The sequence below is a fragment of the Carcharhinus amblyrhynchos genome, chromosome 16, assembly GCF_965287045.1.
Source record: "Carcharhinus amblyrhynchos chromosome 16, sCarAmb.v2.hapA, whole genome shotgun sequence".
NCBI classification, from domain to species: domain Eukaryota; kingdom Metazoa; phylum Chordata; class Chondrichthyes; order Carcharhiniformes; family Carcharhinidae; genus Carcharhinus; species Carcharhinus amblyrhynchos.
The window spans coordinates 13534141-13560280 of record NC_137339.1 but is presented as its reverse complement, the minus strand read 5'-3'; the positions used below and the strand labels follow the sequence as shown (position 1 = coordinate 13560280).

The window sequence follows — 26140 nt, the reverse complement described above, 5'->3', positions numbered from 1 at the left end:
CGGGACAGTCTTGTGCTGTTACGTTGCGGCTGCCCACCATTTATTTAACCATGTCACAACTTTTCCACAAAACAAAAAAAAATAAACAGTTGTAAGATTGAGAGGGGGAGAGGGGACATTAAATAGAAAGCCTTGTTTCTATACACTGCATTTCAGAATCTCAGGACAACCCAATGCACCTTACAGCCAAATATGTATTGCTGTCCTATTGTCACTGTTGTAATGTTAGACAACAGTATCAAGCTGGACATGGTGAAGGCATCATGAGGTGCCAGGGGAGCTTGTGATGTCAGTGCTTATTGCATTAGCAGCGTTAATATACCTCTTGTGCGACAAGAACAGAACAAAACCTTTTTGAGTACTTACCCAAGTTAGATCTATAGCTACGGCAAGAGTAAATTGGTATTTATTCAGTGATTACTAGTGTATTAATCATAGAATCCCGACAGTGCAGAAGGAGACCATTTTGCCCGCTGAGCCTGCACTGACAACAATCCCACTTAGGCCCTATCCCCGTAACCCCATGCATTTACCGGGCTTGTTCCCCCTAAGGGGCAATTTAGCATGACCAATCAACCTAACCTGCACATCTTTGGAGTGCGTGAGGGAACTGGAGCACCCAGAGTAAACCCACGCACAGAGAGAATGTGCAAACTCCGCACAGTCTCCTGAATCCGAAATTGATGAGACAGCAGTGCTAAATACTGCGCCACCGTGTCACAAGATCATGTTCGACAGAATAACTGTAAGTAAAGTTCTTATGTATCACGTTGGAATGATTATTATTTCATGCAGGTGACCAGTTTTTGATTTTGATTTGATTTGACTTATTACTGTCACATGTATTAGTATATAGTAAAAAGCATTTGTTTCTTGCACGCAATACAGGCAAACATACTGTTCATAGAGAAGGAAAGGAGAAAGTGCAGAATGTAGTGTCACAGTACAGTAGGATGTAGAGAAAGATCAACTTAATGCAAGGGAGGTCCATTCGAAGGTCTGATGGCAGTGGGGAAGGAGCTGTTCTTGAGTTTGTAGACTTAGCACATTTGTGTGCTAAGAATAGAGCTGACAACAGTTTTAAGATTGCAATTCGGGCTTGCAGTGTGGTATATTTGAGTGCACTGGAAGCTACAGACACAGGGCCCTATTTTTTGCAGACGGAAAAACACATACACATATTCCTCCTAAATCGGCTAAAGAAAATAAATGATAGCTATTTGCTGACTCATTTCTCGAAGCAGTGCCTTGACCAATCAGGGAAAAGCTGCCTGGTTTAAATTTCAAAACAGCACTTGGCAATTCACTCAGTCACCTTCAACTGGTGCAGTCTCCATGGCAATGCCTCTACCAATCAGAGTCCATTTGCCAATCAATGAGCACTCTCTTCTCATACAGCAGTCCGCTTTCTTGGGACAAAAAGAGAAAATGCTGGAAAATCTTAGCAGGTCTGGCAGCAAAGCTTCATCAAAGCTTTGACAAAGGGTCATCTGGACTCGAAACATCAGCTCTTTTCTCTCCTTACAGATGCTGCCAGACCTGCTGACATTTTCCAGCATTTTCTCTTTTGGTTTCAGATTCCAGCCTCCGCAGTAATTTGCTTTTATCCGTTTTCTTGGGAAGTGTCTTGGTCAGTGTAAGACGAAAAGTTTCAACATGCCTCATTCCCAGAAATCCTCAAGTTCTGTAATATCAATTTGTATTCTGTTGCTGAGATTAGTGTCAGCGGAGATATTCAAAATATCTACTGCATACAAATTTTTGTTTTTGGTATTACTTTGCAAAGCAGTTAAAGGAATTGAGAGGCTGGACCCTTAGTTGGAATAGAAGATTTTTGTGGAAACTAGGATCTTAAAATATAACCCAGTTATAATAAGTGAATGCACTGTTAAAGCAGCAAGCATTTTTTTTTGTGCTGGACATTTGTATGTTTATATTTTACATTACAATTAAGCTTCATATTTTTCTCAAAGCTTTGACGAGTTTATTTCTTCTGCATATGTCAGTGAAAATAGTGCAACCTGATCCAAAGTCACAAACACTAAGGCACAGATAGACTCACAGAGTAAATTAGGCATTAACAGATGTCAAGCTAAAAATATACTAATGGAAAAGACTGGACATCCCACTGATGCAATGCACAGAACACACTGGGCATCCCACAGACGCCTAGCTAAATATATGTATTCAGAATAGACTGGGCATCCCACAGATGCAAGACATAGAATACACTGGGCATCCCACAGATACCAAGCTAAATATATGCCAATGGAATAGAGTAGTCAGAGATAAAGCTAAAAATGTTCCTTTTTTTTCTTGGAAACACAGCACAAGATTAAGGAGAATTGCTTATAATGAACCTTACTACACTTAATTCTGCAGTGCAGTTTACCAATTAAATCAAATTGTGTTCTATGTATGAACATTTTTTCTCCCTCTCATTGGGTGACACGATGATTAGCACCACTACCCCACAGTGCCAGGGACCCAGGTTCGATTTCAGCCACAGGTCACTGTCTTAGTGGAGTTTGCACCTTTTCCCTGTGTCCACATAGGATTCCTCCAATAGTCCAAAGATGTGCACGTTAGGTGGATTCATAGAATCCCTACAGTATAGAAACAGGCCATTTGGCCCATCACGTCAGCACCGGCTGGGTAAGTGTCTTACCCAGGCCCTATCCCAGTAAACCCACATACTTATCCCACGAATCGCCTTAACCTACAGACACTAAGGAGCAATTTAGCATGGCCAATCCACCTAACCTCCGCATCTTTGGACTGTGGGAGGAAACCAGAGCATCCAGAGGAAACTCAGAGACACGGAGAGAACATTCAAGCTCCATACAGACAGTGACCCAAGGTCGGAATTGAACCAAGGTCCTTGACACTGTGAAGCAGCAGTGCTAACTGTGCCAACATGCTATCCTTTGGTAAATTGACCCTTAGTGTCAGGAGAATTAGCAGGGGAGATATGTGGTAATATGGAAATAAGGCCTGGGTGGGATTGTTGTAGGCACTGGCTCAATGGGCCAAATGGCCTCTCTCTGCACTGTGGGATTGTATGATTTCTATGCTTCTATTATTTCTCCCCAACCTCCACCAAAGCCAGCAACTCAACCTGGTATAGATCATGAACGCTGGCTGTCCTCTTCTTTGTTTAACCAAGCGACCTTGTTTCAAGTGGGAGCCTGGATGGTGGAGGTTGGCAAGATGCTCAGTCTTGATTATCAGAGCCAAAATCAAATATATCCTTCCATGGCACCCAGGCACATGAACCTATTCAGCAGTGAGTCAATATAATACTGTTGGGACTGGGAACCATGACTGTTTTTAATGCCCCTGATTCTGGGAAGGGGCATTAAATTGATTTTTTCTTATCGCCATTCTCTTGCCTTTTCCCCATAACCCCTGATCCCTTATTAATCCAGAACCTATTTATTTCTGTCTTAAAGACACTCAGTGACCTGGCCTCCACAGCCTTCTGCGGCAAAGAATTCCACAGATTCACCACTCTCTGGCTGAAGAAATTCCTCCTCATCTCTGTTTTAAAGGATCGTCCCTTTAGCCTGAGGTTGTGCCCTCTGACTCTAGTTTTTCCTTCTAGTGGAAACATCCTCTCCACGTTCATTCTATCCAGGCCTCGCAGTATGCTGTAAGTTTCAATAAGATCCCCCTTCATTCTTCTAAACTCCAATGAGTGCAGACCCAGAGTCCTCAACCGTTTCTCATACGAAAAGCTCTTCATTCCAGGGGCTATTCTTGTGAACCTCCTCTGGACCTTTTCCAAGGCTAGCATATCGTTCCTTAGATACAGAGCCCAAAACTGCTCACAATACTTCAAATGGGGACTGATCAGAGCCTTATACAGCCTCAGGAGTACATCCCTGCTTTTGTATTCTAGACCTCTTGACATGATTGCTAACATTGTATTTGCCTTCCTTACTGCTGACTGAACCTGCACATTAACCTTAAGAGAATCTTGAACAAGGACTCCCAAGTCCCTTTGTGTTTCTGATTTCCTGAGCATTTTCCCATTTAGAAAATAGTCTATGCCTCCATTCCCCCTTCCAAAGTGCACAACCTCAGACTTTTCCACACTGTGTTCCAGTAATTGTATGGTTGCTCAGGAAGAGGTACAGCACAGCTTCACCAAAGGAATGCCAAGATTTAAATCATGATATAAGTCTTGGCGTTCCTTTGGTGAAACTGTGCTTGGCAACCATATGAACGTGCCCTACATTCTCTTCAGGACTGATCAAATCAAAGTCTTTAAATAATAGAGGTTTGGTTGGATAAGTATGAAGGAACTGTTTTCTCTCGTGGGACGGAGGGATTCCAAACAAGGGCGTCACATCTTTAAATAGGAATTCCATTAGTTGATCATAGAATCCCTACAGTGCAGAAAGAGACAATTCAGCCCCCCAAGTTTGCACCGACTCTCTGACAGAGCAACTTACCACCACCACCCTTTCTTACCCTATGTCTGATCCATCTAACCCTCACAGCTTCAGAAACTAAGGGCCAATTTACCATGGCCAATTGACCTAACCTGCACAGCTTTGGACTGTGGGAGGAAACTGGAGCACCCGGAGCAAACCCACACAGGCACGAGGAGAACATGCAAACACTGCACGGACAGTAGCCTGGATCCTTGGCGCTGTGAAGCAGCAGTGCTAACCACTGCGCCACCGTGCCGCCCCTGAAAAGAACCGAAAGGATGTACTTCTTCATACAAAGGATGGAGGAAATGTGGAACTCTCTTCCCCCAGAAGATGCTGGGTCAGTTTAAATTTTCAGGATTGGTCGGTTAAAGGAGAACATGGAGTACAGGCAGGCAAATGGAGTGAGATGCAGATCAGCCATGGCAGAACATGCTCGAGGCGCTGACTGGCCTACTTCTGCCCCTTTGCAGCTCTCCCCAACAGTAGGGATTTAAATTTGGCAAATTTCCCATATAATCAGAATGAAATACAGACTGCTGCATTCCCCGAAATCATATTAATTTGGCTGAATGCAAAAAAAAAATAAATTTTAAACTTGTCAACACCTGATCCGTCCATTCTTGAGACCGTCAAGAGAAGTGTTCCAGCGAGAGGAGGTTAAAGAGAGCCTTGTGTTCTATCAAGTATAGTGTGATGAGGCTGAAAGTAGTCTATTGTGTCTGTGGTGTAGTAAACGTAGAGGGGTGAACTCCATTAAAATTAGACCTGTATTCAATGTGGGTTTAATTGTATGCGAGTCAACCAGAGGTTAGGCAGGGATTAGTGCATTGCTGTGGGCTCTTTGGGACAATTGAGATTCTGTCGTTTGCAGTTAGAATACAAAGCATGTTCCTTGCAAGGTAGAAACTGACAGCAATAGTTTAATTACTTGGAAACGGTTATCACAGAGACACGCCAATCTATTCAACTGCAGTTAAGCACACAGAAAGCAACTTAGCGGTACCTGTTGAATCCTGTAATTATGTTGCAAGGCTTTTAAAACTAAAAATTTACTTTAGGGAAATAAAGAATTGTATGATTTGATGCAAAAAACCCCAGAAAAAACAGGCAGCACTTTAACATTGTATTTAACGCTATGTAGGGACTAACCATCCTTTAATTGCGCCACTAATAATAACAGAAAATGATAGAAAAGCATAGCAGATCAGGCAGCGTCGTTAGACGGAGGCAGGTAGAATGGATGTCTCATATCAATGGACTTATGTCAGAATAAAAAATACAGTATCCACAGCATTTTACTTTTTGCATTTATCGTTTAAGTGTGCAAGTTATTTATAGGGCATATCTTTGTACCTAAAAACCTAATTTATCAGGTTTATTTTCATGTGGGTGGCACAGTAGCACAATGTTTAAAACTACTGCCCCACAGCGCCAGGAATTCAGATTTGATTCTGGCTTTGGGTGACTATCTGAATGGAGTTTGCACATTCTCCCTGTGTCTGCTTGGGATTTCCCTGGGTTTCCTCTCACAGTCCAAAGATGATGTGGAGTTGCCGGCGTTGGACTGCGGTAGGCACTGTAAGTAATCTCACAATACCAGGTTAAAGTCCAACAGGTTTATTTGTTAGCACGAGCTTTCGGAGCGTTGCCCCTTCATCAGGTGAAGCATTGAACACTCACTGCTTCACCTGATTGCTCCTTTGCGCCCAGAGATGTGTAGGATAGGTGTGTTAGCTGTGGTAAATATGCATGGTTACAGGGATAGGGTGGAGGGGAGAGCCTGGGTGGGATGCTCTTTCCGAGAGTTGGCGGAGACCTAAAAGGCCAAATGGCCTCTTTCTGTATGGATTTTGTGGTTCTATTATTCAGCATTAATTCAGAATTGAATGTCATTGTCTATAGGTTTGCTATATCATTCATCAATATGGTCACTGCTACACATCCTTAAGACACTGCTTAAGTTACTTATTCAATGTTTTGAAATAGATTTTTTTGTTTACATTAACCAAGCACATGCTAGGGAAGTTTTGACATGGCTCCAAGTTAGTTCATATTGAAAGCTAAGTTTGGACAGACTGTGAATTGACTGCAGTGTGTTGGGAGCAGGGTGGGACAAGACTTGCAGCAATCCATGTATTTTTACAGTAAACAAGAAGTCTGTTTACTCAGAAAAGAAATGGGCCCCAAGTCTTCTAGTCCTCAGATGGCCGGAGACAATCACTTACCCATTCTCCAACCTCACCCACTCAAAAACTGGATCTGAATATGGGAGCTAGTGCCGCAAGAGGGGCCTGTCCTTGATTTCAGCTGACTCCACACTGCTCCATCCGGGTGATGCTGTGCTGTGAGTTTTATTGGACAGCTGGGATCGGAAGTCTCTGAAAGGAATGCGTGACAATGTTGTGTCGGGAGAATCTTCACCTGGTAGATTCACGCCAAGCTGTTTAAATAACAAACAATACCAAACAGTTGAAGTTTATTTATTAGGGTCACAAGTGGTTTACAGTAACACTGCAATGAAGTTACTGTGAAAATCCCCGAGTCGCCACACTCTAGCACCACTGAGGGAGAATTTAGCATTGACAATGCACCTAACCAGCACATCTTTTGGACTGTGGGAGGAAACACACTCAGACATAGGGAAAACATGTGGATTCCGCACAGACAGTGACCCAAGCTGGGAATTGAACCTGGGTCCCTGGTGCTGTGAAGTAGCAGTGCTAACTACTGTGCCACACAGAAACTCCATTCCCCAGCCACCAACATGAAGGTTCACTAGATTGATGAGGTGAGGGGATTGTCCTAAGATGAAAGGTCAAGTAAATCGGGCTCATATTCTCTGGATTTTAGAAGAATGAGAGGAAATCTCATTGAAACCTATCAGATTCTGAGGGGGTTTGATAGGGTAGGCACAGAGATCGTCTCTGTAGGTCGTGGAAGGTAGAACACATGGACGCAATCTCCAGATAAGGGGCCAATCATTTAGGACTGAGATGAGGAGAAATTAAGTGACTCTTAATTAATTAATTAATTATAATAGTTAAAGGGACAATCCTTTAAAACAGAGATGAGGAGGAATTTCTTCAGGCTGAGAGTGGTGGATCTGTGGAGCTCTGCCACAGAAGGCTGTGGAGACCAGATCATTGAGTATCTTCAAGACAGAGATTGATAGGTTCTTGATTAATAAGGGGATCAGGGGTTACAGGGAAAAGGCAGAATGGGGATGAGAAAAATATCAACCATGATTGAATGACAGAGCAGATTCGATGGGCCAAGTGGCCTAATTCTGCTCCTGTGCCTTATGGTCTTCTGGTCTAATGGAGAGGAAAGGCCCTTTAATCTTGTTAGGTGATATTGGCTGAGAGGGTAAATAATGACCAGACACCTGGAGAACTCCTTGCCCTTCTTCTTTAAAACAAAATCCCATGGTTTCTTTAGTGTCCATCTAAACAGGATTCCAACAATGTCACTTTTTAAGTATCAATTCCCTCAGCACTACATGAAAATAGCAGCTTAGAATTCTACGTTGAAATTGTGCAGTGAAACCTAAGCCCTTTTAACTCGGAAGCCAAATGCTGCCATCGAGTCAAGCGAACACATACAATTTCAAAGCTTCCTTAATGTACAAGTCATTTGAAATTGTTAGACACGAACAAATAAACTGAAATTGTAGTTTATTGCCAGGTTTACAAACATCTCACTTCAGACCTCATTTATAATAGATAGCTTCCACGTTCTATTCTGTAATGTTGCTGTTCTAATATTTGGACAGTTTTTACATGGTGTTGAAAGGGGGGACAGTGGTGGCTGGTTAGAATTTCACCTTGTGACCATTGCACCAGTAAGTCAGTGAGCTTTGTTCCATGTCTCCCTGGCAAAGTTGGCATCAGACCTCATCTAAATGGATTCACAAGAGCCACAGGTGCCAAACAGACATCTTGATGCTTCTTTCCATATTGCCCCAAAATGAGAATGGATCTGACAATGCACTGCTCACGGGGAGCAAATGGGGAAAATCTGGCTCATCCGAAGGCCAGTGGTCATGTTCTGATGGAACACGTCTGTTTGCGCCTCCACAAAACCATGTTTAACAAGTTTATTGAAGTTTTTTTTTGGAGCAACAGAAGCCCTGGATAAAGGAAAGCCTTTGATGTACAGTTCTGGTCACCTCACTTCAAGAAGGATGTGGAAGCTATTGAGAGGGCGCAGAGGAGATTTACAAGGATGTTGCCTGGATTGGGAGGCATGCCTTATGAGGATAGGTTGAGGGACCTAGGTCTCTTGTATAACTTTGAATAAACATTGTGGCGGGTTTTGAATGGTTTCCTGTTGTCCCTTTAAGGACTATTGTTTTGGCCAGTCAAAACCTGGGGCAACACTTCTCTCTGGCCATTTTGTAGCTCAGTTTTGAAGTTGGGATCCTACAATCAGTGTATTAGGTGGGCACGTTGATTGCCCATTTACAGTCCTGCCTGAATATGGAATCAAGTGGGCCTTAAGTTTCAGTGGGACGACCAAAATTCACCCCCCGCACTAGCCCACCAATTATTTTTGGTGCGACACAGATGACCGCAGCCAGGATTCTCCAACCACTCATGCCCTGTCTTCGCTGCCAGTGAGGATAAGAATTTGGCACCCAGTCAAACCTCCGTTGGTTCCAGCGGGTCCAGACAATCCCGCTGGTGTGAACAGCCGGAGAGTCCCACTCCCCTACAAGTTAACTTTCTCCTTTTGTAAGCCATGGCACAGTACGTTGTGCATTTTAAGTCCAGAACACTGTTTTTCCAGATTAATTGTCGGAGTAAATTCTCTGGCCACACATAGGTCCTCTTGCTTCACCAGAAGCTTACCTGTCTCTGGATTTCAGAAGTTGCTGGGCTGCACGATGAACTATAAAAATCCCTTCCATAAAGCCTTTCAATTTTGAAGAAAACCTTAGGAAAGAATCTCAAACTAATAATTGCTGCAGGAAATGCCTTTGATTAATCATTGCAAGGGGCTGCCCTGGTTTACAAAATACGAGGATTGGTTCAACTTTTGAGGCTTAATAAATCATCCCATTCTGCTTTACCAATCCCTGAGATTGCTGATACCTAGTGAGCAAAGAACAATTTCAAGAAAGATACAGCACAGAAACAGGCCCTTCGACCCTCCAAGCCTGTGCCGATTATTATGCCCTAAGTAAAAGAGAAACCTTCTGCCTTTACTCGGTCCGTATCCCTCTGTTTCCTCCCTACTCATGTCACCATCCATACGCTTCTAATGCGCCTGCTTCCACCACATCTTCTGGCAGCAGGTTCTAGGCACCCATCACTCCCCCACACATCTCCCCTAAACTTTCCACCCCTCACCTTGAACTTGTGCACCCTTGTAATTTACACTTCCACCCTTGGAAACAGCCTTTGACTATCCACCCTGTCTATGCCTCTCATAATTTTGTAGACCTCTAGCGGGTCTCCCCTCAGCCTCCATCTTTCCAGTGAAAACAATCCTAGTTTATTCAACCTCTCCTCATAGCCAACACCCTGGAGACCAGGCAACATCCTGGTGAACCTCCTTTGCACTCTCTCCAAAGCTCCCACGTCCTTCTGATAGTGTGGTGACCAGAACTGCACACAATACACCAAATGCATGAAGCCAAAACAAACCCGAAATGTTGGGGAATGCTAAAAGTTGATGTGATTTTACTTGGTTTTGAGTGCTAGCCAGAAACCCTTCAGACATGTTAATTGTCACAGGGGATATTAAAACATTGAATTGTTCTGCAGTTAATAATCTATACTTGTCAAAAAGTAACATGGAGCTATTACTGAACAACCTAGCAGAGGATTTATTCTATTTACTGCATCGTAACAAGAAAATTTTATTGGTCACTGAGAGTCAAGAGCTGCTGAATTAAAGCAGAAATATTTACCGTCCTGCTTGTTGGATTATACAGTGCTAAGTACATGTTGATGGGGATGGCCTAGTGGTATTATTGCTAGACTATTAATCCAGAAACTCAGCTAATGTTCTGGGAGCCTGTGTTCAAATCCTGCTATGGTAGAATTTGAATTCAATTTTCTAAAAAATCTCTGGAATTAAGAATCTATTGATGACTGTGTAAGCCATTGTCAAATGTTGGAAAACTCATCTGGTTCACCAATATCCTTTAGGGAAGGAAAATCTTCAATTTTTACCTGGTCTGGCCAACATGTGACTCCAGAGCCACAGCAATGTGGCTGACTCTCAGTTACCCTCCAAGGGCAACTAGGGATGGACAATAAATGTTGCTGAGTCCAGTGACACCCATGTCCCATGAGTGAATAAATAAAATACAGTGGACTAATCAATTAGCGAGTGACGAACTTTAGATGGAAGGATGGGGAGAAGCAATTTTACAGTTTTTAAAAGAGGTGCAGGAAGAGTTCAAATCCACAAATCTTTGGAGGCCGGAGAATAAGATTATAAAAGCTTTTATTAAAATGACATAAAAGGATCCTTGGCTCTCTGAACTGGGGAATAAAACTCAAAAGCAAGGAAGTTGTGCCAAACCTTTATAAAGCATTGGTTAGGTATCAGCTGGCATATTGTGCCCAATTCTGGGCACCACACTTTGGAAGGGTTGCCAAAGGATTGGAGAGATTGCAGAGGAGAGACCAGAATGATAGCAGGGAAAAGGGGATCGGTTCCGTTGGAAAGCCTAGAGATGCTGTGGTTGTCCTCCTCATAGCCGAGAAGGTTAAGGGAAGGTTTAATAAATTTTTTTTTGAATCGTAATTGTTTTTTAATGGATTAAATAAGGTGCGTTTTTAAAGTCCCAACAGAGATGGACCTGAGGAACATGGAATTCAGGGGGAGGAAGAGCTAGAGCAACAGAAAGATTTAATTATTATAAGTCTGCCTCACTCACCACTCAGACAGTCTCTTTGTTTGGACACGTCCCGGTCTGAGATTTACCACTGAAAGGGAAGAAACAACTTGTAGACAATTTGACCATTTTCGTCAGAGAAAAATCTGGTCTTGAACCTAAAAAAATTACTTGTCATTCTGACAACATGAAACTTTTCATTTTTGTTTCAGATTAACTCTTCAGGTCACAAAATAGTTTTTAAAAATTCAAACTACAACACATTTTGCCTTATTAATGGTCCAGTAATTTATAACACTGAGTCAAGTTCTAGCTGCACAAATTCAGGCTAAGCACTATCCACATTTCCTGTCCCCAAGCAATGTAGTTCTATACTATCTGAACGCTTTGATTTGTGAAGTTAATTTACACCCCAAATATGTTTTCAATCACCTAGCTTCTACAAGAAGGGCTTTCTGTAATGTTATAATACAAGTTTAGCAAAGGGCCATGTATGATGCCACCCTCTGAGGCATCAGACCCCAAGAATATTCAGAAATATGGCATAAAGCATACCACAATCCCATCTTTTCAACTCCATTGCCAAGCTTTTGAGAACCAAGGTCAAACTGACATGAAAATTCAAATTCCTCAGTAAAATCCTCTGAATGGGATTTATCACATCAGAAAATGAAAATATTGAAAAATAGCCTGTTAAAAAGAGTGGAGAAATTCTAACTGCTTTCTGTTAGCACTGCTGCCTCAGAGTGCCAGGACCCGGGTTCAATTCTCGGCTTGAGTCACTGTCTGCGCGAAGTATACACGTTCTCCCCACATTTGCATTGGTTTCCTCCGAGTGCTCAGGTTTCGTCCCACAGTCTGAAAGACGAGCTGATGAGGGACATTGGTCATGCTAAATTCTCTCTCAGTGTACACAAACAGGGGCTGGAGTGCGACGACCAGGGGATTGTCACCGTAATTTCATTGCAGTGTTAATGTAAGCCTACTTGTATAAATAAACTTGAACTTTAAACTTGAAAAATGCTGCTGCAGTGCTGTGGAGCTCCACATTGCAATCTGACCTAAAGAACTCCTTACAGTAGCCTGTCAACACACCGGTGACAAGCTCCACGCAGACCCTGCTCCAGCACTGAATGAAATTGAAAGTATCTGTTGCAAATCCACTTTAACATGAAAACCACATTTTCTCTAGCCGTGCCTCCACAGGCAGCTTGCCCAGTTTTTATAAAGGTGAATTTTGGGTCACTTGCAGTGATTGGTGATGGAGCGCTTGGGCTAATGTGAAGGGTGGGGGAGTGTGGTGGGGGGTTTGGGGGGTAGGCAGGGGGTTGGGGTGGTGGACTCTCCGTTGTTCAAGAATTTTTTAACACTAGCATTTTTAGCAACAGCTGTGCAGAATTCTGGAGCAGTGTAGACCCAGCTCCTCATTGGCCAACTTCCATGAGTAAAGCCCCTCATTTGAAACATGAGATAATGTGATGAAGCGCACCGGAAAACCAGAATTTTCCATATCCTGGAAAGGTGTCATATCACCAAACCAAAGCATTTAAAAAAAACACTATTATGGTTAAGGGACTAACACAAATAACAAACAACGAACAAAGAATAGAACAGGCCCATCAGCCCATGAAGCGTACACCGATACACACTTTCTATCTCTCCTTTGCCTCCCATTTATGCGTCTATCAGGATACACCTTGAATGTTGCTAACATGCCTGCTTCCACCACCTCCACTGACAGCATGTTCCAGGAACCAACCAAGTAAAACATTTTTTTTTCCTTCACAAAGGCATTGGGTGAAAATGCAAGTCTCCTCAGATTTTAAACGTATGAGGCAGGGTTTTGAGGTGGGGGGATTTCCTGCCCCAACACCCAATCACAGCACCCTACAATCATTAGACACCCTAATTGGCTGGAGGTGGGACTTCTGCCTCTTTTAGGGCTGAGGCCCTGCCTCAGAGAGCTGCCAGGCAATCTGATTGGCTGGTAGTTCTGTAGCCCCAGCAACGAGAGTGTCACAGTGGCCAGGACTGGGATTATGAGCTGACCCCAAATTCTAAGTCCCAAAGTCCAGGAGGAGCTAAGGGGGGAAAGTAGGGTCAGGGGGTTGGGAAGAGGGGATCGAGTTTCTTGATGAAGAAGCAAGAGATATGGGGGGAGGTGGAGGAGGGAGAACCCATAAGGGAGCATACCTTAGGAGTGAAGCAGCCAATGTGGAAAGGGAGCCTTTGAGGCAAAGTGGCCCTCCTTCCCATCGGAGGCCCAAACAGGGAGATCAGCTGGGCAGTCCCCCCTGCTCCTGCGCCCACCCTACCTCCTTCCCAGAGCTCCATATGCCATGAAATGGCCCTAAAATGGCTATTAATAGGTCACGTAAGGGCCTCAACTGGGGAAGGGCTGCCCTGTATGAAATTGTGGACAGGTCAGGGACAAGCAGCAGGGCAGAAGGAAGGTCACTCAGGCAATATTACGGGCACTCCCACTTGCAAACAGGCCAATGAGGGATAGTAAAATTCTGCCTGCAGTTGTCAATGCATTTGTCCTAACTATAGCTTACTCCAGTGACATGAGACGCACAATTAGCTCATTATCATGTCTGATGCCTTACCTGTGACCAACTGACAATTAATGGTGATGAGACCGTCATAAATGAAAAATTGCGACATTCCAGTGGATGGGGAATGAAATAAAATATATTTTACAAATGTGCATGTTAGTTTGTGTCAGCCATAATTTATGCAGTCTGTAGCCTGTATGTATAATATCCTGTGACCATTATGTTACGTAAACAATGCCATGAATGAGTGTTTCACTCTTGGCTACTGAAGGTGCTCAGTACAAGGTTGCTGCCTGGATTCATGCTAACATTCTCACCTCTTAGTCAGAAGGTTGTGGTGTCAAGTCCTGCTCCAGCGACTTGAACGCATAACAGAAGCCAGCATTTCCCTGCAATATTGAGAGAACGCTGCATTCAAATGAACCATTAAACCCAGGCCCCATCTTCCTCTTCAAGTGGATGTAAAAGATCCCAAGCTATTATTGTAAAGAAAGACAGGGGCGTTCTCCCAAAGCGCTCGCCAACCTTTAACCCTTAACCACAGCCATTGTAACAATTTTTATCCTACTTCATTGCTGTTTGCGAGACACTGGAGTGTTCAAAGTGGCTGCCTGAACTTGTGAAGGTCCCATATAAATACAAATTCTTTCTTTATGCTTTATCCTGTTAGTACTCTATGACTTACGTCAACATTAGTCATTGTGTTACAATTGAGAGGTTACTCAAAATGTGCATTGCTCTCTGTCTCAAAGTATACACTCTCTCTGTATGTGTGACTCACATTGTGAATCAGCCCATTGATGGAATTAATTGATCACTCTATGATTTTTTTGACAGCTAGAAAATATTTTATGAACTGTCCCTAAAGGAATGTAAATAAAGAGCAAAATAATTGCATCTATACGCTTAAACAAGTCTCTAAAGGGTGGCACGGTGGTTAGCTCTGCTGTCTCACAGCACCAGGGGCCTGAGTTTGATTCCCGGCTTGGGTCACTGTCTGTGCGGAGTCTGCACATTTTCCCCGTGCCTGTGTGAGTTTAGTCCGAGTGCTCCAGTTTCTTCCCCACAGTCTGAAAAATGTGTTGGTTGGATGCCTTGGCCATGCCAAATTCTCCCTCAGTGCACCAAACAGGTGCCCGAGTGTGGTGACCAGGGCATTTTCACCGTAACTTCATTGTAGTGTTAATGTAAGCTTACTTGTGATGCTAATAAGTAAACTTAAAACTTACCAGGGCTCTCAGAACTGGAGCTTGAATCTACTTATAAATAACGGAAAATTCTGGAAATACTCAGCAGGTCTGATAGCATCTCTGGAGAACGAAACAGAGTTAATGGTTGGGACAGTATTCATTTCATTTGTGGCTGGGATTCTCCAATCCTGCTGCAGTTAAAGGCGATTTGGCTGAGTGCTGAGTTCTCTGTTCTCGCTGGCGGGGTGTGCTAGACTGGAGAATTACGGCCAGCTTTTCAAGTCAGGACCTTTAATTCAGATTTCTAGCATCTGCAGTATTTTGCTTTTGGCTTAAATCTGCCATTTCTTTTGACAGGATACACCCACCGCAGTGTCGCTTGGATTGCGAATGGAGGAAATGATTTTTAATTTGGCCGACATGCACCTATTCTTCAATGACTTAGAGGTAAGGAGGAACTTTATTTTGAATAAAACCAAAGCTATTGTAGAATGCCAAGTCAGGATTCAAAATTGCCTGCATATTCGTAATTGCCAAATAGGTTCAGACATATCTGTCAGTGACAATGAGACATTTCAAAATAATATTAATTTTATTCAGCTTATCCTGCACTCACGTTTTCTAAATCCGCTTTTCTTCACATTTCTGCTGAAGGCAGTGTCTCATTCTGCGATGTGGCTCCACAGCTACTGGCAATCCTCCAACACCTCACTTAAGTAACTATGTCTCACATGTAAGCCTGACAGAGAATGTTGAAAAAGTATGCAACCAAAGTGTGTGGTGGGGGGTGGCGGGGGTTGGGGGGGGGCAGGGAGAGGAGGCGGCTGTTGAGGAGGATGGGGCAATAAGCATAGAGAAGAACTGGTTCAAGGCCATAGGGTATTACCAATGATTTTGCATTGGTTGCTGTTACGTGTACCATCCAGTACTCAATTCAGTTGACAATAATGGATCTGATTACCTGAGGGGATGTTTAGCAGGTGTGCTACAGCCTGTGGGCATTTACAACCTCTCTGAGTCTAATGCCGTTCTTTGATTTGATTTGGTTTATTATTGTCACTTGTATTGGGATACAGTGAAAAGTATTGCCTCTTGCGTGCTATACAGACAAAGCATACAGTACATAGGGGAGAAGAAAAGGTGACGGTGCAGTGTTGCAGTCACAGGTGGTGTGTAGAGAAAGATCAGCTTAATACAAGAGTCAAACGTCTGACGGCAGTAGGGAAGAAGCTGGTCTTGAGTCAGTTGGTATGTGATCTTAGACTTTTGTGCCTTTTTCCCGATGGAAGAAGGTGGAAGAGAGTATATCTGGGGTGTGATTCTTGATCCTTGATTATACTGGCTGCTTTTCCGAGGCAGCGGGAAGTGTAGATGGAGTCAGTGGAGGGGAGGCTGGTTTGCGTGATGGACTTGACTTCATTCACAACCCTTTGCTACTTTCTTCACATTGCTGGAGCCATACCAAGCTGTGATACAATTAGAAACTTCATTGCAAGTGTTAGTGTAAGCCTACTTGTGACACTGGTAAATAAAAGAAAGAAAGAATGCTTTCTATCATGCATCTGTAAGAATTGGTGAGAGTTGTAGCGGTCATGCCAAATTTCCTTAGCCTCCTGAAAAAGTAGAGACTATTATCTGTGCATTCACACTGGATGTAGTCAGGGTTGGCAGCTAACCCTTGTGGATGTCTGCCCTCCTGTTGCAGGGCACTGCAACAAATTGCAGACCTCACCATGCCACCCGCTAAGCTTGGCACGGACCTGTGAACAAACCTGATCTTGGACCCCAGGTGACATATTTACTCATTGACCTGCATTCACTTGCAATGAATCACTGTTTTAGTTCTGCAGCTGTGTTGATGGATTTGGTTATTTATCCTTTTGTGCATTTGTATGAATTAAATGCAGTTGGTCCAATTAAATGGACTCGTTGGGTCCGTTTGTATCAGAGCTATGTTCCCTCGGACATATTTTAGTGTTCAAATAACATCAGGCGTGTATATACAAAAAGATACAGGTAATCCAAACTCATTTCCTGTCTGTAATTTTTGAAGAATTTCCTCAGCAAGTAACATGATAATCCTCACATTTACTGCACAATGCACATCTGATATTATCCAACCCCTATAAAGTGACCCAAGAATGTTAATGCTCAATGTTCCTCTTCATAATTTTTGCACATGTATGCATGTTTGCTTGGAAAGATTCTTGTCTTATCAGGTAAGTACAGAATTTTTGGCACTATATTCAATAAAATCATATTTTGAGGCCAGATGTAAGGGAGAAAATGTTTCAGGATTCTGGATCATTTTGTTGTGTTTGTTTTGGTCAGAGCAGTGAAGGCCGATTTATATAAATGCAAACATAACGCTCAGGGTAAAATTAGTAAAAGGGAAGACAAGGTAAATTGTTGACCCGTTGGCATTGAGTGTTCAGAGTTTTGGTTTTGTAAGCATGATGATTGCCCTTAGGAAGAGAAAATGAGGGATATAGGGCATTAAGGTTTGGGGACGTTGCAACAGCAGGTTATGTCACAGATTTTAGGGATGCCGCTTTGTGGGTAACATGGTGGCACAGTGGTTAGCACTACTGCCTCGTAGCGGCAGGGACCCCAGTTCAATTCTTGGCTCGGGTCACTGTCTGTGCAGAGTGTGCATGTTCTCCCCATGTTTGCGTGGGTTTCCTTCGGATGCTCCGGTTTACACCCACAGTCTGAAAGACATGCTAGTTTGCCATGCTAAAGTCTCCCTCAGTGTCCACGCATAGGCACTGGAAAGTGGCGACTTGGGGATTTTTGCAGTAACTTCAGTGCAATGTTAATGTAAGCCTAATTGTGATGACCATAATAAATAAGATAAGCTTTAAAACTTACAATATAGAACAATACTATTGTATTTAAAACTCTTGTCACAATCCCTTACAGACTATGTGACACATGATTTACATCTTCTTGGCTTTTTAGAACAAGTTCTTTTACCTAGTAATTATGCAGCCAGATTTTACTCTGTAAATTTAGGGACAATGTTTGTTGGTAAATCAGTGATATTTGGGCAGTTAGAATTACGCAGGTTAGTCCTTCTGAACATCTAAAGAAAAAACATAATTAATAGTAGAATGCGGAACAACATTGTACTGTGGGTTTGGGGGAGGTTGTGCCTTACATAGTCCCTTAATTCAGATAATTAAGAACTCCATTTGCTAATGACACATCTGAATAGACTCAGTGCAGTGAGGAGGAAAATATGTATTTAAGCAGAGAACAGAGGTGGCAATGTGTCAGAGCAGCCATACCTGATTACCTGGGAGAAAAGACAGAGAGATGAGAAAATCTGATGGAGGGGCTTAATTGCCTCCCAAGCAGTGTTCAAGCCTCCTTTGCTAAGTACTTCTCTGTGCTTTTGTAAATGTGGTCAATGCTTACATAAAGGGATTTAGTGTGATTGAAAGGCAACGCTTTCAGCGCAGAGCTGACAATCCCATTCACTTGGAGTTTAACTTGTGGACTGTGATTTGCAGGAGGCGCAGTTTAATTTCAAAGCCACCTGTTATTGCAACAAGAGCATGTGCAGCAGCAGCGAGAGAGCAAGAGGTTCCACGAAAAGAGTACCGTCAACTTTTCATCAAGAGCCTCTGACACATAGGTTTCAAAAAGGGGAGCAAAAACAGTGCTTAGAAAATGGATGCAGTGCAGCTGAGAATTGGTTGCCAGTTTTTTTCCAGTGATCTGCACTTGAATAGGTTGGCACTTGACCACTCTCTATGGCTTTTCTGAAATCCTCACTGGGTGGGAATGTAGGATGAAACCATAGAATTATAGAAGCTTGTAGCACAGAAGAGGCTCTATCATATCTCTACTACGCCCCCACCTGAGCAATTTGAAGCAAATCCCATTGCAAAATTTCTTTGCCATAGAGTCATAGAAATCATTACAGCACAGAAGGAGGCCATTCAGCCCATCATAATTTACATTGTGCCACTTCACTGCCTTTTCCCCCTAATCCGGCAAATTTGTCCTTTTCTGATAGAACAAAGAAAAGTACAGTACAGGAACAAGACCTTTGGCCCTCCAGTCCTGTGGATCATCATGATTCCCTAACTAAACTAAACTTTTGCATTTATTTGTACCATATCCCTCTATTCCCTGTCTATTCATGTAACCATCCAGATGCCCCTTAAATGTAGCTAATGTGCCTGCTTCCATCACTTCCTCTGGCAGCACGTTCCAGGCACCCACCACTCTCTGCATGAAATACTTCCCCCACACATCTCCCTTAAACTTTCCCCCTCTCACCTTGAACCTGTGCCCCCTTGTAATTGACACTTCCACCCTGGGAAAAAGCCTCTAACTATCCACCCTGTCTATCTCTCATAATTTTGTAGACCTCTATCAGATCTCCCCTCAGCCTTCATCTTTCCAGTGAAGACAGATCTATTATTCAACCTCTCCTCATAGCCAACACCCTCGAGACCAAGCAATATCCTGGCAAACCTTCTTTGCACTCTCTCCAAAGCTTCCACGTCCTTCTGGTAGTGTGGTGACTAGAACCGCAATACTCCAGATGCGGCCTAACCCAGGTTTTATAATAATCCAATTTCCTTTTGGAAGCTTCACCACATGTTTACGCAGCATATTCCAAATCCTAACCACTCGCTGCATGAAAATGTCATTCCTCGCGTGGTCATTGCTTCTTTTGTCAATGATCTTAAATCTATGCTTTCTGCTTCATGGTTCTCCCACCAATGGGACTAGTTCCTCCCTATCTACTCTGCCCAGAAACCTCATGATTTTGAATACTTCCATCAAATCCCCTCTCAACCTTCTCTTCTCTAAGGAGACTAGTCCCAACTTCTCCAACCTTTCTATGTAACTGCAATTATCCTGTATCCTGTATTTCAACAAAAATTACATGCAAATGAATGTCAGATGACTTTGCACATTTGCGCCTGATGTGAGTGATGAAACTAATGGACTGACCCAATTTAAAACCTGTTGCTATTGCTTCATTAAATGTCTTCAAACATCTTCAAAGATGTTAGAAAGCACTTCTTCATATAAATGGGAATCATAAAAAAACTGCAACATTTTGCCTCAAAAACCTGTTCAGGCAACGTCAACTGAAAAGTTCAAGCCTGAGATTGATATATAGATATTTACTCAGCAAGGATACTAAAAATAATGAAACCAAAGCAAGTAAATGAAGTTAAGGTATGGATTTACCATGGTTTAAATGGATGGCAGAATAGGCTTAAGGGGCTGAATGGCCTCCTTCTGTTCCTATCTTCTCATATGTAAGTGCATTGAAAGGAGGGAATATGGAAATAATGCTGGTAAATTTTCAGTTGTTGGTGCACTATAGCTGGAATTTTTAGTTCCAACAGTTTAAGCCCAAGCAACTATGTTGGATAAAGAGAGTGAATCACACTTTAGAGATATCGAGTTAACCGGGGACGACTGAGGTCAATTTAGCAATTGCACGCTGCCATCAGGCAGCCGCATTGACAGGACAATGCTGTATAACCCTATCTCTGAGTGCTGAACTTACTCTAACCCTATTCAAAGAGGTAGGACCAGCAGTACTTGGGAAATAAAAGGCACCAGGTAGGTCACGTATAGTACATTTATACTGATACAGACATATTAAATCATGAGACATGTGAAAAGGTCGTTCAGGCCATTTAGATCGGCTCAGTGTAACCTTTGGAAAGGTCTCTGCCTGCTGCTGGATTGTCTGTATTCAAAAGAAACAGTGAGTGTGCAGCCTGCACCTTTACCAGATTTATTGAAGGATGGGGACTGAAGTTTAGCATCCAGCGAGTGTTTCTTATATTTCATCTGCCTTTGCTTAATAAAAGTTGTACAGGGTTTTAAGACAAGAAAAATGGCAAACAGAAAAAAAAAGGTCTCAAAAAGTAGCAATAAAGTAGTCCTACTTGCCAGTCTGAACTAGTGTCTCGGTCAATTTCTGTACCAGTCACTTAGTCAGTAATCCGATAGCGGCTGCTGATGGGTTCTGAGGTAGTGTCTCAGTTAATTTCATGGTATTTCATTAAGTCAGTAATGTGATAGCTACCAGTGTTGCACGTTCCTGTACTGAACAATCAGTGAAAAAAGAAGAAAATGGAAAACACAGATCCCAAGCAAATACCAAACTGCTTAGACAGTTTGAGCTGTGTCTTAATAGGAATTGGGTAGCAGTACAATCCAGTGTGCACAGATAATCCACAATGGATTCTGCAAGGCAGTAGTCTCCGCACTGAAAGGGTGCTTTGTGGTGAGAAGTGAGTTACCAATCTGGGAAATAGCAAATAAAAATCTAAAGGCTGGATACAACAAGGTGATTATCATCTATATATTTTTCTTAAAAGGACAGATTTATGTTTGGAGTCCAACTGTTCATTTAAACTCAGTTGGAAAGTTAAGCTATCTTTCTATCAGCGCTGGGGGTTAGCCTCTTTTGTGTGTTTGCAGCAGCTTTTGTTTTTACTTTATAAATTTGTTAATCGCTTTGTGGCACAGTGGCACAGTGGTTAGCACTGCCGCCTCACAGCGCCAGGGACCTGGGTTCGATTCCTGGCTTGGGTCACCATCTGCGCAGAGTTTGTATGTTCTCCCCATGTCCGCATGGGTTTAGTCCGGGTGCTCAGGTTTCCTCCTATGGTCCGAAAGATGTGCTGGTTAGGTGCATTGACCGTGCTAAAGTCTCCCCCATTGGACCCAAGCAGGCAGTAGAGTGTGGCAGTTAGGGGATTTTCACAGTAACTTCATTGCAGTGTTAATGTAAACCTACTTGTGACACCCAATGAATAAACCTAAACTTAAATTTGTGGGCAAAAGTTTCTTGTTCAGATGGAAAAATTCCATTGATGCTGTTGTTCAGTCCACAAATGAGATCAGCAAAAGAGAGGAGGTAGGAGGCTGGCAGAACTATCTTCACAATTCTATAATTTTTCTTTGGAGCACACAAATGCCATTACAGCTTTTAAAATGTCAAGTTGAAACATGCTTTACCGTGCAGTAGGAGCCTCTTGCGAAGTTACGAGATGGGGGGACAGGGCAGGGGGAGGTGGGGGGTGCAGGTGAAGAGTTAGGGGGCACATGTTGAGGGACATATTTGCTGGTGAATCAAGTCTTCGATTTTTTGCCTGGAGGATTTCCAAATTTCATTCTGCTACAACCAAAGAAGCCTCAGCAAGTGGGAGAGCAGCGAGAGCTCAAGTCTCTGAATACTGAGCTGACATCATGTGGGGTCATGCCAGATGGGGAAGGAGCAATGCACCTCGCCACACATAGAATCATAGAATCATACAATCCCCACAGTGCAGAAGGAGGCCGTTGGGCCCATTGAGTCTGCCGTGACAACAATTTCACCCAGACCCTATCCCCATAACCCCCACGTATTTACCCTGCTAATCCCCCTGACACTAAGGGTCAATTTAGCATGGCCAGTCCTCCTAACCAGCACATCTTTGGACTGTGGGTGCAAACCAGAGCACCCTGAGGAAACCCATGCAGACACGGGGAGAATGTGTAGACTCCATACAGATAGTCACCGAAGGCCAGAATTGAATCCGGATTCCTGGCGCTGTGAGACAGCAGTGCTAACCATTGTTACCCCACCTAGCCAATCCTCCTGGAGGACTGTTGGGAGGTAGGCAAACATCCTATAAAAAGGGACCTGGCTGCAGACTCAGCCTAACTTGTGATTTGCGAATGTAAAAGCCAGGAAGAAATTGTTCTCCTCACTCTGTTAGTAAGGAAGAGAGGACGATGACAGTTGAAAAACATTAAGATAGATGATGCCGTAGCCACCTATCTTTTGGAATAGTTGTTTGAAAGGTGCTTTCCCAAATTCCACTGTGGTGTTGGACAGAGAGGCAAAAAGAAAATGGTGTTTCACCCCAAGAAGGAAGGAGAACGGGGAATAATTGGTAACTAAATCTCCGTGGGTCACTCTCATCCACGCCTTCATAATTAAATATTGAAAGGGTGTGGTACCTGCCTCTGCACCTGACCAAGGAGTGATATATAATATAGGCCAATGAAAGAGAAAGAAAGGATTGCAGAGAATTCAATAAAAAAAAGTGGAATTCAAGAATGATCAATACTTTTCATATTTTGAATCATCCAATAATTTTTAAAAGTATTTATTTTAATTCATTTTGACAAAAAGAAATAATTTTAATCTACTTTCTTTTTGAAAAAGGTTTCCTCATAAACCATTAGAAAAATAGCAGAGTTTGCAGCATCATTCCCTTTGGGAATGCCTGGAGTTTTTAGATACTCAAATGGAAATGTGAAAATTGCACCCCAGTCATTATACGTTGCTGCTGCAAGAAATGATGGATACATTTCATTTAAAGAAATATGTTGCCGTGTAGCCAGTGCCCACCATGTTGTTTTACCTTCCAGTCTTAATATAAAACCCTGCCAACCTGCCTTACAAAAAAGGTGCAGGGTAAGAAGCCAGTTATATGCTGTTGGCAGAACTTCTCCCCAGATCAGGCCAAGTTTGAAGCAATTGCCTGACAGGGAAAATCTTTCGGAATCATATTTCCAGTGGAAGTCATGTTCAACCATTTAAAGGGGCACTGTACTAGCTGTGTAGACAGCAGTCTGCACAATATATTGGGTGATATATTGCTGTCATTAAAAGAATTATTGTGCACAAAATAAAACCCAAGGCCTTTAGAAGAGAAGAGTTTGTTAAAAAAAAGTGCATTGAAAACATTTGAAGTGAAGGAATTGTGTGTTTCAGCACAATCATTGCAAACAACAAAATAACAATAGATGTTGTATTCCTGATATCTCAGCACTGCCTCACACACTTTGCCTAACATAAATTTCCTAACGCGTCAAGGACAACTTGCAGTTACTTGGCTCCTTTCATGTAATAAATGTCCCAAGGTGCTTCACAGCAACGTTATAAGACAAAGTATGACGCTGACCCACATGACGAGATGGTGGTCAGAACATAAGAAATAAGAAATAGGAGCAGGAGTAGGCCATCTGGCCCTTCGAGCCTGCCCCGCCATTCAATAAGATCATGGCTGATCTGTCGTGGCTCAGTTCCACTTTCCGGCCCTCTCCCCATAACCCTTAATCCCCTCTCTTATCAAAAACCCATCAACCCGCTTCTTGAAAATATTTAGCGAGGCAGCCTCCACCACTTCAACGGGTAGAGAATTCCAGAGATTCACCACCCTTTGAGTGAAGAAGTTCCTCCTCAACTCCGTTCTAAAACGCCCCCCCTTTATCTTGAGGCTGTGCCCCCTAGTCCTACTGTCTTTTTTGAGCGGGAAGAGTCTCTCCACCTCTATCCTATCCATCCCATTCATCATCTTATACGTCTCAATGAGATCTCCCCTCATTCTTCTAAACTCCAACGAGTACAAGCCTAGTTCATTCAGCCTCTCCTCATAGCTCAACCCCCTCAACTCCGGTATCAGCCTAGTAAACCTCCTCTGCACTCCCTCCAAGGCCAAAATATCTTTGCGCAGGTGCGGCGCCCAAAACTGCACACAGTACTCCAGCTGCGGCCTCACCAATGCCCTATACAGCTGCAGCAAGACCTCCCTACTTTTATATTCAATCCCCCTCGCTATGAAGGCCAGCATCCCATTCGCCTTCCTGACCACCTGCTGCACCTGCAAGCTGGGTTTTTGCGACTCATGCACAAGGACCCCGAGGTCCCTCTGCACCGTCGCCTGCTGCAGTTTTTCGCCACGTAAGTAATAGTCCTTCCTACCATTCTTCCTTCCAAAGTGGACCACCTCACACTTGCCAACATTAAATTCCATTTGCCATTTCCTGGCCCATTCGCCCAGCCTATCTAGATCCTTCTGCAGACTCTCCACACCCTCCGCACAATTTGCCGTTCCCCCAATCTTGGTGTCATCTGCAAATTTCGACACCCTACACTCGGTTCCCTCCTCCAGATCATCTATATAAATGGTAAAAAGCTGAGGCCCCAGCACCGACCCCTGGGGCACTCCACTAGTCACCATCCACCAATCCGAATAGCACCCGTTGACCCCCACTCTCTGCCTCCTATTTGACAACCAATCCTCTATCCACGCTAACACCCTACCCCCAACTCCAAGTCCCCTGACCTTCTGCAATAACCTCTTATGAGGTACTTTGTCAAACGCCTTCTGAAAATCCAGAAAGACCACATCCACCGGCTCTCCTCTAAACACCGCCCTAGACACATCCTCATAGAACTCCAGTAAGGTGCCCAAAAGCTTGATCGAAGAGGTAGGTTTTATGGAATGTCTTAAATGAGGACACTGAGAATCAGAAAGGTTCAAGGTGGGAATTCCAGAGTTAGGTAGCTGAAGATGGGTGGCATGGTGGCAGACTGGTTACCACTGCTGCCTCACAGCTCCAGGGTCCTGCATTCAAATCTGCCTTGGGTGACTGTCTGTGTGGATTCCGCATGTTCTTCCCATGTCTGCGTGGGTTCCCTCCAGGTGCTCTGGTTTCCTCTCACGTTCCAAAGATATGCAGGTTAGGCGGATTGGGCCATGTAAAATTGCCCCTTAGTGTTCAAAGTGTGTTAGCCATGGCACATGTGTGAGGTTACGGGGACAGGGCAAGGGAAGAAGGCCTTGGTAAGATACTCTGTTAGAGAGTCAGTGCAGACTCGATGGCCCAAATGGCCTCTTCTGTGCTGTTGGAATTTTATAACTCTATGAAGACATGACTGCCAATTTTATTTTAAAGCAGGGATGCTCAAAAAGTTAGAATTGGAAGGGCAGGGGCACAGCTATCACCGAAGGATGTAGGGCTGGAGCAAATTATCATGGAAGGGGAGGGCAAAGAGGGGTTTGAAATGCAGAAAGAGAGTCTGTTTCACCCTTGAAATAGAGTGTAGCACCTAAGTGGAGCCTTCAGCATACATGAATATAGCGGCAGTCTTTGAAATAGTTATATATTTTCTACAGAACAAATTCTACCTGATTTTAAAGAGTGTCATTTGGAAAATAGGTTTCTTATGACATCCACTGTAAATTTCCTTTTTTCTAATCTCTGGTTATGTTCATGGTGATACTTGGGTGAGATGAATACAAGTTATAATCTGGGCTACTTTATCCAATCAAA

The 26140-nt window shown here is 43.3% G+C and overlaps 1 protein-coding gene across 5 annotated transcripts in view; it reads left to right on the top strand.

Moving 5' to 3' along the window:
- The window catches only part of LOC145353846 (protein phosphatase EYA2-like), a 237977-nt gene that overhangs the window by 189095 nt on the left and 22742 nt on the right, over nucleotides 1-26140 (top strand). For all 5 annotated transcript variants that reach the window (XM_080204725.1, XM_080204728.1, XM_080204727.1 and 2 more), the window contains exon 11: nucleotides 15398-15487. In XM_080204725.1, coding sequence (XP_080060851.1) covers nucleotides 15398-15487 — 90 coding nt within the window. The remainder of the gene's footprint in view (nucleotides 1-15397; nucleotides 15488-26140) is intronic.